This window comes from Somniosus microcephalus, chromosome 13 (genome assembly GCF_052327205.1).
Source record: "Somniosus microcephalus isolate GS21.2 chromosome 13, FLI_Smic_1.0, whole genome shotgun sequence".
Lineage (NCBI taxonomy): Eukaryota > Metazoa > Chordata > Chondrichthyes > Squaliformes > Somniosidae > Somniosus > Somniosus microcephalus.
The window spans coordinates 192431619-192445592 of record NC_140999.1 but is presented as its reverse complement, the minus strand read 5'-3'; the positions used below and the strand labels follow the sequence as shown (position 1 = coordinate 192445592).

Below are 13974 nucleotides of genomic sequence, written 5' to 3'. Positions count from 1 at the left end.
CTCTCCACTTGCCTGGATGAGTGCAGCTCCAACAACACTCAAGAAGCTCGACACCATCCAGGACAAAGCAGCCCGCTTGATTGGCACCCCATCCACCACCTTAAACATTCACTCCCTCCACCACCGGTGCACCGTGGCTGCAGTGTGTACCACCTACAAGATGCACCACAGCAACTCGCCAAGGCTTCTTTGGCAGCACTTCCCAAACCTGCGACCTCTGCCACCTAGAAGAACAAGGGCAGCAGGCGCATGGGAACACCACCAGCTCCAAGTTCCCCTCCAAGTCGCACACCATCCTGACTTGGACATATATCGGCCGTTCCTTCATCATCGCTGGGTCAAAATCCTGGAACTCCCTCCCTAACAGCACTGTGGGAGTACCTTCACCACACGGACTGCAGCGGTTCAAGAAGGCGGCTCACCACCACCTTCTCGAGGGCAGTTAGGGATGGGCAATAAAAGCTGGCCTTGCCAGTGACGCCCACATCCCAGGCATGAATTAAAAAAATATGGAGCTAATATGTGACAATGGAAATACTTTTGGGTTTCAAAGAAACAGAAACATTTAAAAGGGAAAGGAAATTTAGATGGAGGAAATTTTATTCAGCATCTCCCTTGATGCCTAGTCTCAAAATACAGGTCACGTGTTCCTGGGCTGCTGTTTAACGCCGGGGTTCGGGCCCTGTTCCTGGGCTGGTGTTTAGTCCCAGGGTTCGGGCCCTGTTCCTGGGCTGGTGTTTAACCCCAGGGTTCAGGCCCTGTTCCTGGGCTGGTGCTTAGTCCCAGGGTTTGGGCCCTGTTCCTGGGCTGGTGTTTAGTCCCAGGGTTCAGGCCCTGTTCCTGGGCTGGTGTTTAGTCCCAGGGTTTGGGCCCTGTTCCTGGGCTGGTGTTTAACCCCAGGGTTCAGGCCCTGTTCCTGGGCTGGTGTTTAAACCCGGGGCTCGGGCCCTGTTCCTGGGCTGGTGTTTAATCCCCAGGGCTCGGGCCCTGTTCCTGGGCTGCTGTTTAAACCCGGGGTTCAGGCCCTGTTCCTGGGCTGGTGCTTATCCCCAGGGCTCAGGCCCTGTTCCTGGGCTGGTGCTTATCCCCAGGGCTCAGGCCCTGTTCCTGGGCTGGTGTTTAATCCCCAGGGCTCGGGCCCTGTTCCTGGGCTGGTGTTTAACCCCAGGGTTCGGGCCCTGTTCCTGGGCTGGTGTTTAAACCCAGGGTTCAGGCCCTGTTCCTGGGCTGGTGTTTAATCCCCAGGGCTCGGGCCCTGTTCCTGGGCTGGTGTTTAACCCCAGGGTTCAGGCCCTGTTCCTGGGCTGGTGTTTAATCCCCAGGGCTCGGGCCCTGTTCCTGGGCTGCTGTTTAAACCCGGGGCTCGGGCCCTGTTCCTGGGCTGGTGTTTAATCCCCAGGGCTCGGGCCCTGTTCCTGGGCTGCTGTTTAAACCCGGGGCTCGGGCCCTGTTCCTGGGCTGGTGTTTAAACCCAGGGCTCGGGCCCTGTTCCTGGGCTGGTGTTTAAACCCGGGGCTCAGGCCCTGTTCCTGGGCTGGTGCTTATCCCCAGGGCTCAGGCCCTGTTCCTGGGCTGGTGCTTATCCCCAGGGCTCAGGCCCTGTTCCTGGGCTGGTGTTTAACCCCAGGGTTCGGGCCCTGTTCCTGGGCTGGTGTTTAACCCCAGGGCTCGGGCCCTGTTCCTGGGCTGGTGTTTAACCCCAGGGTGCGGGCCCTGTTCCTGGGCTGGTGTTTATCCCCAGGGCTCAGGCCCTGTTCCTGGGCTGGTGTTTAACCCCAGGGTTCGGGCCCTGTTCCTGAGCTGGTGTTTAACCCCAGGGCTCAGGCCCTGTTCCTGGGCTGGTGCTTATCCCCAGGGCTCAGGCCCTGTTCCTGGGCTGGTGTTTAACCCCAGGGTTCGGGCCCTGTTCCTGGGCTGGTGTTTAACCCCAGGGCTCGGGCCCTGTTCCTGGGCTGGTGTTTAACCCCAGGGTGCGGGCCCTGTTCCTGGGCTGGTGTTTATCCCCAGGGCTCAGGCCCTGTTCCTGGGCTGGTGTTTAACCCCAGGGTTCGGGCCCTGTTCCTGAGCTGGTGTTTAACCCCAGGGCTCAGGCCCTGTTCCTGGGCTGGAGTTTATCACCAGAACTCCTACGACTAAATCTCCTACTTGAGCAGCAATAGCGTGGTGTCGATTGTAAATGTCGAGTGTTTGTTTTGTCAGGACGAGCAATATCGATGGAGAAATAGGAGAGCAGCGAAGGACATGCAGCGCTATCGGCACGGTTACCCTGTGAGTCATGTGTGAGAGAGCTGCAGCAGCAGAGAATTGTATCTGGGAGTTTGTATTATCGATTGTGTGTGATATTAAACACCTGAGTCGGGATATTATGGGATCCAGTTTGAGCTGGTTAGCTTGGCTGACACTCCGGTGCAATACTGAGGGGGTGCTGCTCTGTCGGAGGTGCCACCCTTCAGATGCAACAGAGCAAGGCTTAGTCTGATGGTTTTATACTAAGAATCTACAGCACAGAAACAGGCCATTTGGCCCAATTGGCCTCGTCGGGTGTTTATACTACACACGAGCCTCCTCCCACTCTAATTACCTTTACCCAGCCTTCCCCCCCCCCCCCGTATCCCTCTATTTCCTTCTCCCTCATGGATGCTTTAAGCCTCCCCTTAAATGCATCAGTGCTCTCTGCTCCAACCACTCCCAAGTGGCAGCGAGTTCCACATTCTCACCACTCGCCCTGTAAAGAAATTCCTCAAGTGTCGAGCCCCACTACAGAGTCTTGAGCACAGAAATCTAGGCTGACATTCCAGTGTCGCTACTGAGGGAGCGCCGCACTGTCGGAGGGGCAGTACTGAGGGAGCGCCGCACTGTCGGAGGGGCAGTACTGAGGGAGTGCCGCACTGTCGGAGGGGCAGTACTGAGGGAGCGCCGCACTGTCGGAGGGGCAGTACTGAGGGAGCGCCGCACTGTCGGAGGGGCAGTACTGAGGGAGCGCCGCACTGTCGGAGGGGCAGTACTGAGGGAGCGCCGCACTGTCGGAGGGGCAGTACTGAGGGAGCGCCGCACTGTCGGAGGGGCAGTACTGAGGGAGTGCCGCACTGTCGGAGGTGCCTTCTTTCGGATGAGACGATAAACCGAGGCCCCGTCTGCTCTCGGGTGGATATAAAAGATCCCATGGCACTATTTCAAAGAAGAGCAGGGGGAGTTCTCCCCGATGTCCTGGGCCAATATTTATCCTTCAATCAACATCACTAAAACAGATTATCTGGTCATCATCATGTTGCTGTTTGTGGGAGCTTCTTGTGTGCAAATCGGTTGCCGTGTTTCCTACATTACAACAGTGACCACACTTCAAAAGTACTTCATTGGCTGTGAAGTGGGCTTTGGAACGTCCTGAGGTCATGACAGGCGCTATATATATGCAAGTCTTTTTTTCATGTCTTTTTCCGAAGTGGCTCAAATAGATGTTAAAGATCCCTCCGCGCCCTTCAAAGAAGAGGCAGTTTTTCCGCACTTCACAATAATTCATTGCAGGTAAAATACTTTGACCTTTTTTGAACAAGAAAAATAATCAGACTGAAAAATTAAAAGTAGTTCACCATTCCCTTTCATATTTTTTTATATTCTTTTATGGGATGTGGGCGTCACTGGCGAGGCCAGCATTTATTGCCCATCCCTAGTTACCCTCGAGAAGGTGGTGGTGGTGAGCCACCTTCTTGAACCACTGCAGTCCGTGTGGTGAAGGTGCTCCCACAGTGCTGTTAGGGAGGGAGTTCTAGGATTTTGACCCAGCGACGATGAAGGATCGGCAATATATTTCCAAGTCAGGATGGTGTGTGACTTGGAGGGGAACTTGGAGGTGGTGGTGTTCCCATGCGCCTGCTGCCCTTGTCCTTCTAGGTGGAAGAGGTCGCAGGGAGGTGCTGTCGAAGAAACCACCTCCCCTTCACATTCAATGGCATTACCATCGCCGAATCCCCCACCATCAATATCCTGGGGGTCACCATTGACCAGAAACTTAACTGGACCAGCCACATAAATACTGTGGCAACAAGAGCAGGTCAGAGGCTGGGTATTCTGCAGTGAGTGTCTCACCTCCTGACTCCCCAAAGCCTTTCCACCATCTACGAGGCACAAGTCAGGAGTGTGATGGAATACTCTCCACTTGCCTGGATGAGTGCAGCTCCAACAACACGCAAGAAGCTCGACACCATCCAGGACAAAGCAGCCTGCTTGACTGGCACCCCATCCACCACCTTAAACATTCACTCCCTCCACCACCAGCGTACCGTGGCTGCAGTGTGTACCATCTACAAGATGCACTGCAGCAACTCGCCAAGACTTCTTTGGCAGCACTTCCCAAACCTGCGACCTCTGCCACCTAGAAGAACAAGGGCAGCAGGCGCATGGGAACACCACCAGCTCCAAGTTCCCCTCCAAGTCGCACACCATCCTGACTTGGACATATATCGGCCGTTCCTTCATCATCGCTGGGTCAAAATCCTGGAACTCCCTCCCTAACAGCACTGTGGGAGTACCTTCACCACACGGACTGCAGCGGTTCAAGAAGGCGGCTCACCACCACCTTCTCGAGGGCAGTTAGGGATGGGCAATAAAAGCTGGCCTTGCCAGTGACGCCCACATCCCAGGCATGAATTAAAAAAATATGGAGCTAATATGTGACAATGGAAATACTTTTGGGTTTCAAAGAAACAGAAACATTTAAAAGGGAAAGGAAATTTAGATGGAGGAAATTTTATTCAGCATCTCCCTTGATGCCTAGTCTCAAAATACAGGTCACGTGTTCCTGGGCTGCTGTTTAACGCCGGGGTTCGGGCCCTGTTCCTGGGCTGGTGTTTAACCCCAGGGTTCAGGCCCTGTTCCTGGGCTGCTGTTTAACCCCGGGGTTCGGGCCCTGTTCCTGGGCTGGTGTTTAGTCCCAGGGTTTGGGCCCTGTTCCTGGGCTGGTGTTTAATCCCCAGGGCTCGGGCCCTGTTCCTGGGCTGGTGTTTAGTCCCAGGGTTTGGGCCCTGTTCCTGGGCTGGTGTTTAACGCCGGGGTTTGGGCCCTGTTCCTGGGCTGGTGTTTAAACCCGGGGCTCGGGCCCTGTTCCTGGGCTGCTGTTTAACCCCAGGGCTCAGGCCCTGTTCCTGGGCTGGTGTTTAATCCCAGGGTTTGGGCCCTATTCCTGGGCTGGTGTTTAAACCCAGGGTTCAGGCCCTGTTCCTGGGCTGGTGTTTAAACCCGGGGATCGAGCCCTGTACCTGGGCTGGTGTTTAACCCCGGGGCTCGGGCCCTGTTCCTGGGCTGGTGTTTAACCCCAGGGTGCGGGCCCTATTCCTGGGCTGGTGTTTAAACCCAGGGTTCAGGCCCTGTTCCTGGGCTGGTGTTTAAACCCGGGGCTCGAGCCCTGTACCTGGGCTGGTGTTTAACCCCGGGGCTCGGGCCCTGTTCCTGGGCTGGTGTTTAACCCCAGGGTGCGGGCCCTGTTCCTGGGCTGGTGTTTAACCCCAGGGCTCAGGCCCTGTTCCTGGGCTGGTGCTTATCCCCAGGGCTCAGTCCCTGTTCCTGGGCTGGTGTTTAACCCCAGGGTGCGGGCCCTGTTCCTGGGCTGGAGTTTATCACCAGAACTCCTACGACTAAATCTCCTACTTGAGCAGCAATAGCGTGGTGTCGATTGTAAATGTCGTGTGTTTGTTTTGTCAGGACGAGCAATATCGATGGAGAAATAGGAGAGCAGCGAAGGACATGCAGCGCTATCGGCACGGTTACCCTGTGAGTCATGTGTGAGAGAGCTGCAGCAGCAGAGAATTGTATCTGGGAGTTTGTATTATCGATTGTGTGTGATATTAAACACCTGAGTCGGGACATTATGGGATCCAGTTTGAGCTGGTTAGCTTGGCTGACACTCCGGTGCAATACTGAGGGGGTGCTGCTCTGTCAGAGGTGCCACCCTTCAGATGCAACAGAGCAAGGCTTAGTCTGATGGTTTTATACTAAGAATCTACAGCACAGAAACAGGCCATTTGGCCCAATTGGCCTCGTCGGGTGTTTATACTACACACGAGCCTCCTCCCACTCTAATTACCTTTACCCAGCCTTCCCCCCCCCCCCCCCCGTATCCCTCTATTTCCTTCTCCCTCATGGATGCTTTAAGCCTCCCCTTAAATGCATCAGTGCTCTCTGCTCCAACCACTCCCAAGTGGCAGCGAGTTCCACATTCTCACCACTCGCCCTGTAAAGAAATTCCTCAAGTGTCGAGCCCCACTACAGAGTCTTGAGCACAGAAATCTAGGCTGACATTCCAGTGTCGCTACTGAGGGAGCGCCGCACTGTCGGAGGGGCAGTACTGAGGGAGTGCCGCACTGTCGGAGGGGCGGTACTGAGGGAGCGCCGCACTGTCGGAGGGGCAGTACTGAGGGAGTGCCGCACTGTCGGAGGGGCGGTACTGAGGGAGCGCCGCACTGTCGGAGGGGCAGTACTGAGGGAGTGCCGCACTGTCGGAGGTGCCTTCTTTCGGATGAGACGATAAACCGAGGCCCCGTCTGCTCTCGGGTGGATATAAAAGATCCCATGGCACTATTTCAAAGAAGAGCAGGGGGAGTTCTCCCCGATGTCCTGGGCCAATATTTATCCTTCAATCAACATCACTAAAACAGATTATCTGGTCATCATCATGTTGCTGTTTGTGGGAGCTTCTTGTGTGCAAATCGGTTGCCGTGTTTCCTACATTACAACAGTGACCACACTTCAAAAGTACTTCATTGGCTGTGAAGTGGGCTTTGGAACGTCCTGAGGTCATGACAGGCGCTATATATATGCAAGTCTTTTTTTCATGTCTTTTTCCGAAGTGGCTCAAATAGATGTTAAAGATCCCTCCGCGCCCTTCAAAGAAGAGGCAGTTTTTCCGCACTTCACAATAATTCATTGCAGGTAAAATACTTTGACCTTTTTTGAACAAGAAAAATAATCAGACTGAAAAATTAAAAGTAGTTCACCATTCCCTTTCATATTTTTTTATATTTGTTTATGGGATGTGGGCGTCACTGGCAAGGCCAGCATTTATTGCCCATCCCTAGTTACCCTCGAGAAGGTGGTGGTGGTGAGCCACCTTCTTGAACCACTGCAGTCCGTGTGGTGAAGGTGCTCTCACAGTGCTGTTAGGGAGGGAGTTCCAGGATTTTGACCCAGCGACGATGAAGGATCGGCGATATATTTCCAAGTCAGGATAGTGTGTGACTTGGAGGGGAACTTGGAGGTGGTGGTGTTCCCATGCGCCTGCTGCCCTTGTCCTTCTAGGTGGAAGAGGTCGCAGGGAGGTGCTGTCGAAGAAACCACCTCCCCTTGACATTCAATGGCATTACCATCGCCGAATCCCCCACCATCAATATCCTGGGGGTCACCATTGACCAGAAACTTAACTGGACCAGCCACATAAATACTGTGGCAACAAGAACAGGTCAGAGGCTGGGTATTCTGCAGTGAGTGTCTCACCTCCTGACTCCCCAAAACCTTTCCACCATCTACGAGGCACAAGTTAGGAGTGTGATGGAATACTCTCCACTTGCCTGGATGAGTGCAGCTCCAACAACACTCAAGAAGCTCGACACTATCCAGGACAAAGCAGCCCGCTTGATTGGCACCCCATCCACCACCTTAAACATTCACTCCCTCCACCACCGGCGCACCGTGGCTGCAGTGTGTACCATCTACAAGATGCACTGCAGCAACTCGCCAAGGCTTCTTCGGCAGCACCTCCCAAACCCGCGACCTCTTCCACCTAGAAGGACAAGGGCAGCAGGCGCATGGGAACACCACCAGCTCCAAGTTCCCCTCCAAGTCACACACCATCCTGACTTGGAAATACAGGTAGACTATCCTTTATCCGAAAACCTCGGGACCAGCCGAGTTTCGGATAAAGGAGAATTTCGGATTTCGGAAGGTGGGTCGGCGGGGGTCCGCGGGGGGGTCGTGCGCACGACTTACGCTGACGCTCAGCGTAAGTGGGTCGGGGCCGGCGGGGTCCGCGGGGGGGTCGGCGGTTGTCGGGGCTGGCGGGGTCGGCGGTTGTCGGGGCCGGCGGGGTCCGCGGGGGGGTCGGCGGTTGTCGGGGCTGGCGGGGTCGGCGGTTGGCGGGGTCCGCGGGGGGGTCGGCGGTTGTCGGGGCTGGCGGGGTTCGGCGGTTGTCGGGGCCGGCGGGGTCCGCGGGCGGGGTCGGCGGTTGTCGGGGTCGGCGGGGGGTCGTGCGCACGACTTACCCTTTATCCGAACTTCCGAAACCGGAACCCTCTAAAAACCTTCGTTCGTACGCACGACTTACGCTGAACGAAAACACCTTCGGTTTTTAGAGGGTTTCGGTTTTCGGAAGTCCGGATAAAGGGTAGTCTACCTGTATATCGCCGATCCTTCATCGCTGGATCAAAATCCTGGAACTCACTCCCTAACGGCACTGTGGGAGTACCTTCACCACACGGACTGCAGCGGTTCAAGAAGGCGGCTCACCAACCACCACCTTCTCAAGGGCAACTAGGAATGGCAATAAATGCTGGCCTTGCCAGCGACGCCCACATCCCATGAACGAATATAAAAAAAAGCATTGAGCAGTACAATTGGTTGGAGAGAGGAAACCCATCCAGGGTCGGGTTCATGTTCGCTATCCAATGACCTCTGTTGTGTGTGGCCGTCAGTTGATGACCGGATTAGGCTAGGCTGTGAAATAGCCTGCTGACACTCACTGTCTACACTCAGACAGGAAGCTTGCCCTGCACCCATAAAGAAAGAACTTGTATTTATATGGCCTCTTCAGGAAGTTCCTACGCGCTTTACAGCCAATGAAGTACTTTTTGAAGTGTAGTCACTGTTGTAATGTAGGAAACATGGCAGCCAATTTGCACACAACAAGATCCCACAAAGAGCAATAAAATAAATGTATCAATTGAGGGTTAACTTTTGGCCAGGACACCGGGGTGAACTCCCCTGCTCTTCTTCGAAATAGTGCAATGGGTTCTTTTACGTCCACCGGTTTAACATCTCATCTGAAAGCCGTCACCTCCGACAGTGCAGCGCTCCCTCAGTCCTGCCCCTCCGACAGGGCGGCGCTCCCTCAGTCCTGTCCCTCCGACAGGGCGGCGCTCCCTCAGACCTGCCCCTCCGACAGGGCGGCGCTCCCTCCGACCTGCCCCTTCGACAGTGCGGCGCTCCCTCAGTCCTGCCCCTCCGACAGGGCGGCGCTCCCTCAGTCCTGCCCCTCCGACAGGGCGGCGCTCCCTCAGACCTGCCCCTCCGACAGTGCGGCGCTCCCTCAGTACTGACCCTCCGACAGTGCGACGCTCCCTCAGTCCTGCCCCTCCGACAGGGCGGCGCTCCCTCAGTCCTGCCCCTCCGACAGGGCGGCGCTCCCTCAGACCTGCCCCTCCGACAGTGCGGCGCTCCCTCAGTACTGACCCTCCGACAGTGCGGCGCTCCCTCAATACTGCCCTGGAGTGTCGGCCTGGATTTTTGTGCTCGAGTCTCTGGAGTGGGGACTTGAACCCACAACCTCCTGACTCGGAGGCGAGGGTGCTGCCCACTGACCACGGCTGACAGCATTTGGAAGAAGCCCTCAGATAAGAGTTAATCCCTTCAGGAGAGGAGGAAAGAAACCATTTCCATTCATTGAGGAAAAAGCAGATTTAAAAACATTCTGGATTGGTCTGGTTCCTTGGATAGTTAAGCACTTGACACCGAACCCGAAAAGGCCAGACTTGGGGAGCAATATTAACCTAACCTCAGGGCAGTACTGAGGGAGTGCTGCAGAGTCAGAGGTGCCATCGCATCTCCCTGCTCTGATGGTTCAGATGGATGTTAAAGGCCATTTACGCATGTACTTACAGGAAACTCTCGATTTACCAGCCCCTAAATAACCGGAAATCTCTGTTAATCGGCAAAATTCAGGAGTAGGTTCAGATAAGTTTTACTTCATATTAGTGGCCATTCCTGGATCTGTGGCCGTGTAACCGGGATTCCTGCACCTGTTGCTAAGCAACAGGGAAGCCTGGATTTGTTGCTGTGTACGGGGCTCTCGTACCTTTTAACTATACCTCTCTGTAATCTGGACTTTTTGATAAACCGGCACCACGCCGGTCCCGTCGTTGCCGGATAAAAAAGAGTTTCATGTAATTTAAAAAAAACTTAAAAGCTGGCTTGCTTTTGTGAAAATTCTAAATACTCTTACATCAAATTTACAGCACAGAAACAGGCCATTCAGTCCATCAGGTCCGTGCCAGTGTTTATGCTCCACGCCAGCCTCCTCCCAGCCCTCGTCATCTCACCCCATCACCATATACTTCTATTCCTTTATCCCTCATGTGTTTATCCAGCTTCCCCTTAAACCCATCTCTGCTATTCACCTCAACCACTCCCTGTGGCAGCGAGTTCCACATTCTCCCCACTCTCTGGGTAAAGAAGTTTCTCCTGAATTTCTTATTGGATTTAAATGCCAGCAGTTTTCCCACATTGATCCTACTTCTGTTTTCCAACAGGATCTAGGCAATAAAGTATGGGATAATAGCAACGTGAACTTTAAATTCTACATGAACGAAGTGTGCTGCCAGCCAGACGGTAAGTGCTTGCCAGCTGATTATTCTTTTTATTAATTTGCGTTGGGAGAACTCCCTTGCTCCTCTTCGAATTGTGGCCATGGGATCTTTTATCTGCCTGAGCGAGCAGATGTGGCCTCGGTTTAACGTCTCATCCAAAAGACGGCACCTCTGACAGTGCAGCGCTCCCTCAGTACTGCCCCTCCGACAATGCGGCGCTCCCTCCGACAGTGCAGCGCTCCCTCAGTACTGCCCCTCTGACAGTGCAGCGCTCCCTCAGTATTGCCCCTCCGACAGTGCGGCGCTCCCTCAGTACCGCCCCTCCGACGGTGCGGCGCTCCCTCAGTACCGCGCTGGAATGTCAGCCTGGATTTTTGTGCTCAAGACTTGAACCCAGAACCTTCTGACTCCGAGGCGAGAGTGCTGCCCACTGAGCCACGGCTGACACTGATTTCTTTTCTCTTCTAGAATGGACTATAGAGGAGATGATTAATTGGAAGGGGAACTACGGGCTCTTGGAGAGGAACCATTCATACATCCAATGGTATCTCTGTCTTTTGCTACTTCCGTTCACTTGACTAGTTTGTAGGGGTTAAAGTTTGGTTGTGGTCAATTGTTTAAAAAGTGATTTTTTTTTCAATTAGATGGTAAACTGTATTTTGGAGGATTCAGCACAACAACTGATGGGGCAGGTGATCTGCCTTGGCACCCACTGATGCCTCTCTGCCCCATATTGTGGGAAGGTTGCATTAGAGTGATAAGGTGGTTAAGAAGGCATATGGGATACTTGGCTTTGTAAATAGAGGCATTGAATACAAAAACAAGGAAGTTATGCTAAACCTTTACAAATCTCTGGTTAGGTCCCCAGCTGGAATATTGTGTCCAATTCTGGGCCCCACACTTTAGGAAGGATGTCAAGGCCTTGGAGAGGGTGCAGTGGAGATTTACCAGGATGATACCAGGGATGAGAGACTTCAGTTATGTGGAGAGATTGGAGAAGCTGGGATTGTTCTCCTTGGAGCAGAGACGGTTAAGAGGAGATTTAATAGAGGTCTTCAAAATTATGAGGGATTTTGACAGAGCAAGTAGGGAGAAACCATTTCCTCTGGCAAGTGGGTCAGCAACCAGATGTCATAGATTTAAAATAATCAGCAAAAGAACTAGAGGGGAAATGAGGAGACATTTTTACACACACACAGGTTTGTTAAGATCTGGAAGGCACTACCTGAAAGGGTGATGGAAGCAGATTCCGTAGGACCTTTCAAAAGGCAATTAGACACCTAATTTGAAGAAGACTAATTCGCAGCGTTATGGGGAAAAGCTGGGGAGTGGGACTAATTGGAGAGTTCTTTCAAAGAGCCAGCAGAGGCACGATGGGCCGAATGGCCTCCTGTGCTGTATGATTCCATAGGGTGGCCTGGAATGAATATCATGACCAAAGTCCACTCTTTTCCCCCACCTTGTTCAACAAGGATGATTGGGTATCTGATGGAGTGGGCCATTGAACCAATATGCCACCATTGTCATAGTGTTGTGCATTGATGCTTCTGATGTACGTGTGTGCTACTTAATTGAATATTTAAATTACTACGGTCTCCACTTCTGGGTTGGAAGACACTTTTGTAAATTTGCCTGGTAGGCCTGAAGCCGTCCTCATTTCTAACCGTTTGGGTTGTGTTTTCAGGCTGTTTCCATTGCGAGAACCTGGAATGAATTGGTATGCCAAGGAACTCACAAGACAAGAAATCAAGGTGTGTATCTGGGAGAGGAATTGCTCAGTGTGTTGCTCTCCACTTGACCCATCAAGCACTAAATATTCCTGTTCTTTCAAAAGACGAGTCTAATTATTGAATCTTACAGCTCAGAAGGAGGCCATTTGGCCCATCGTGCCTGTGCCGGCTCTTTGAAAGAACTCCCAATTAATCCCACTCCCCCTGCTCTTTCCCATAATCCTGCAAATTTTTCCTTTTCAGGTATTTATCCAATTCCCTTTGAAACTTATTATTGAACCTGCTTCCACCGCCCTTTCAGGCAGTGCATTCCAGATCACAACAACTCGCCACATTAAAGATATTCACCTTATCCGCCTGTTTTTTTGCCATTCTTTTGTTTACTCTACTGTGGATGCCATTGAGCATGTCCAAAACTGAAAAGGTTACAGGTTCCTAAAGTTAAGTAGAATTCGAAGTGATGGGATCCTTTGCTGCTATGTTCTCTGGAAATTTTAAGTTGAGTGTAATTTATTTTACTGGGAATTAAGGAGCAGATGTTTCCCGGTGAGAAGGAAGAAAATGGCAGCGTGGAGAGTCACCTCATGCAGCTCCAGAGTGACTGTACCTGGATCCTGACTCTATAGTCAAACTCTTGCCAACGTTTCTTAGCTTCCCAAGAACATGAGTGGAGTCACATTGCTTTGGTTTTGAGTCCAATGTTGCGTTGGACCAAATTGTTTTTTTTGTTTTTCTTTCTATATTCAGGGGATGTGGGTGTCGCTGGCATGGCCGGCATTTATTGCCCATCCCTTGAGAAGGTGGTGGTGAGCCGCCGCCTTGAACTGCTGCAGTCCGTGTGGTGAAGGTACTCCCACAATGCTGTTGGGGAGGGAGTTCCAGGATTTTGACCTAGCGATGATGAAGGAACGGCCGATATACTCCCAAGTCAGGATGGTGTGTGACTCGGAGGGGAACTTGGAGGTGGTGGTGGTCCCAAGCGCCTGCTGCCCTTGTCCATCTAGGTGGAAGAGGTCACAGGTTTGGGAGGTGCTGCCGAAGAAGCCTTGACGAGTTGCTGCAGTGCATCTTGTAGATGGTACACACTGCAGCCACGGTGCGCCGGTGGATGGATGTATCCATCAGCATTTCCCATCTTTGTCACACTGCCCAGAGTGAGATGCCAAGCAGAGTGGCAGAATGTCGCAAAATCCTGGAAGCGGCTGCAGTGTGACTTTGTCTTCCGGAGATCGGGGCCTTTTTATTTATTATTACTGTGAAACGAAGTTGAAGGGCCTTGGCCTCTATTGCAAGAACCCGCTGAGGTTGAAAAACCGTTTGGTTTTAAAACCTTGTAAGAGGAAGAGAGGACTGAGGGAGCCAAGGAGTTTCAGAATTTTGAGGTCCTAAAGGAATGAGGTAGGGGGCACCGCAAGTAATTTTGAATTGGATGTGGGGAGGAGGAGAGTGTAAACCGCCATATCGGGAACAAAAAGGGAAAGTTCAGTGGTCAGGGTAGGTCAGACGGATAGAGGATCTGAACAGAAATATTTTTCTAAAGAAGCCATTTTCTCTGGCTTACATGTTTTGAGCTTTCTGCATTTAGAAGAATTCATGTTTTGTGGGGTCAAATTTAAGGCAAGTTTTTAAAACTCTGATTTTTTTTTTACATGTATTTAAAGAAAGAAAGTACTTCTGTA

At 52.6% G+C, this 13974-nt stretch overlaps 1 protein-coding gene across 1 annotated transcript in view; it reads left to right on the top strand.

Annotated features, from left to right (window-relative positions):
- The window catches only part of LOC147108927 (uncharacterized), a 34246-nt gene that overhangs the window by 15420 nt on the left and 4852 nt on the right, over positions 1-13974 (top strand). The window contains exons 3-7 of the mRNA XM_086005880.1: positions 2200-2268; positions 5695-5763; positions 10509-10587; positions 11034-11109; positions 12250-12316. Coding sequence (XP_085862006.1) covers positions 2200-2268; positions 5695-5763; positions 10509-10587; positions 11034-11109; positions 12250-12316 — 360 coding nt within the window. The remainder of the gene's footprint in view (positions 1-2199; positions 2269-5694; positions 5764-10508; positions 10588-11033; positions 11110-12249; positions 12317-13974) is intronic.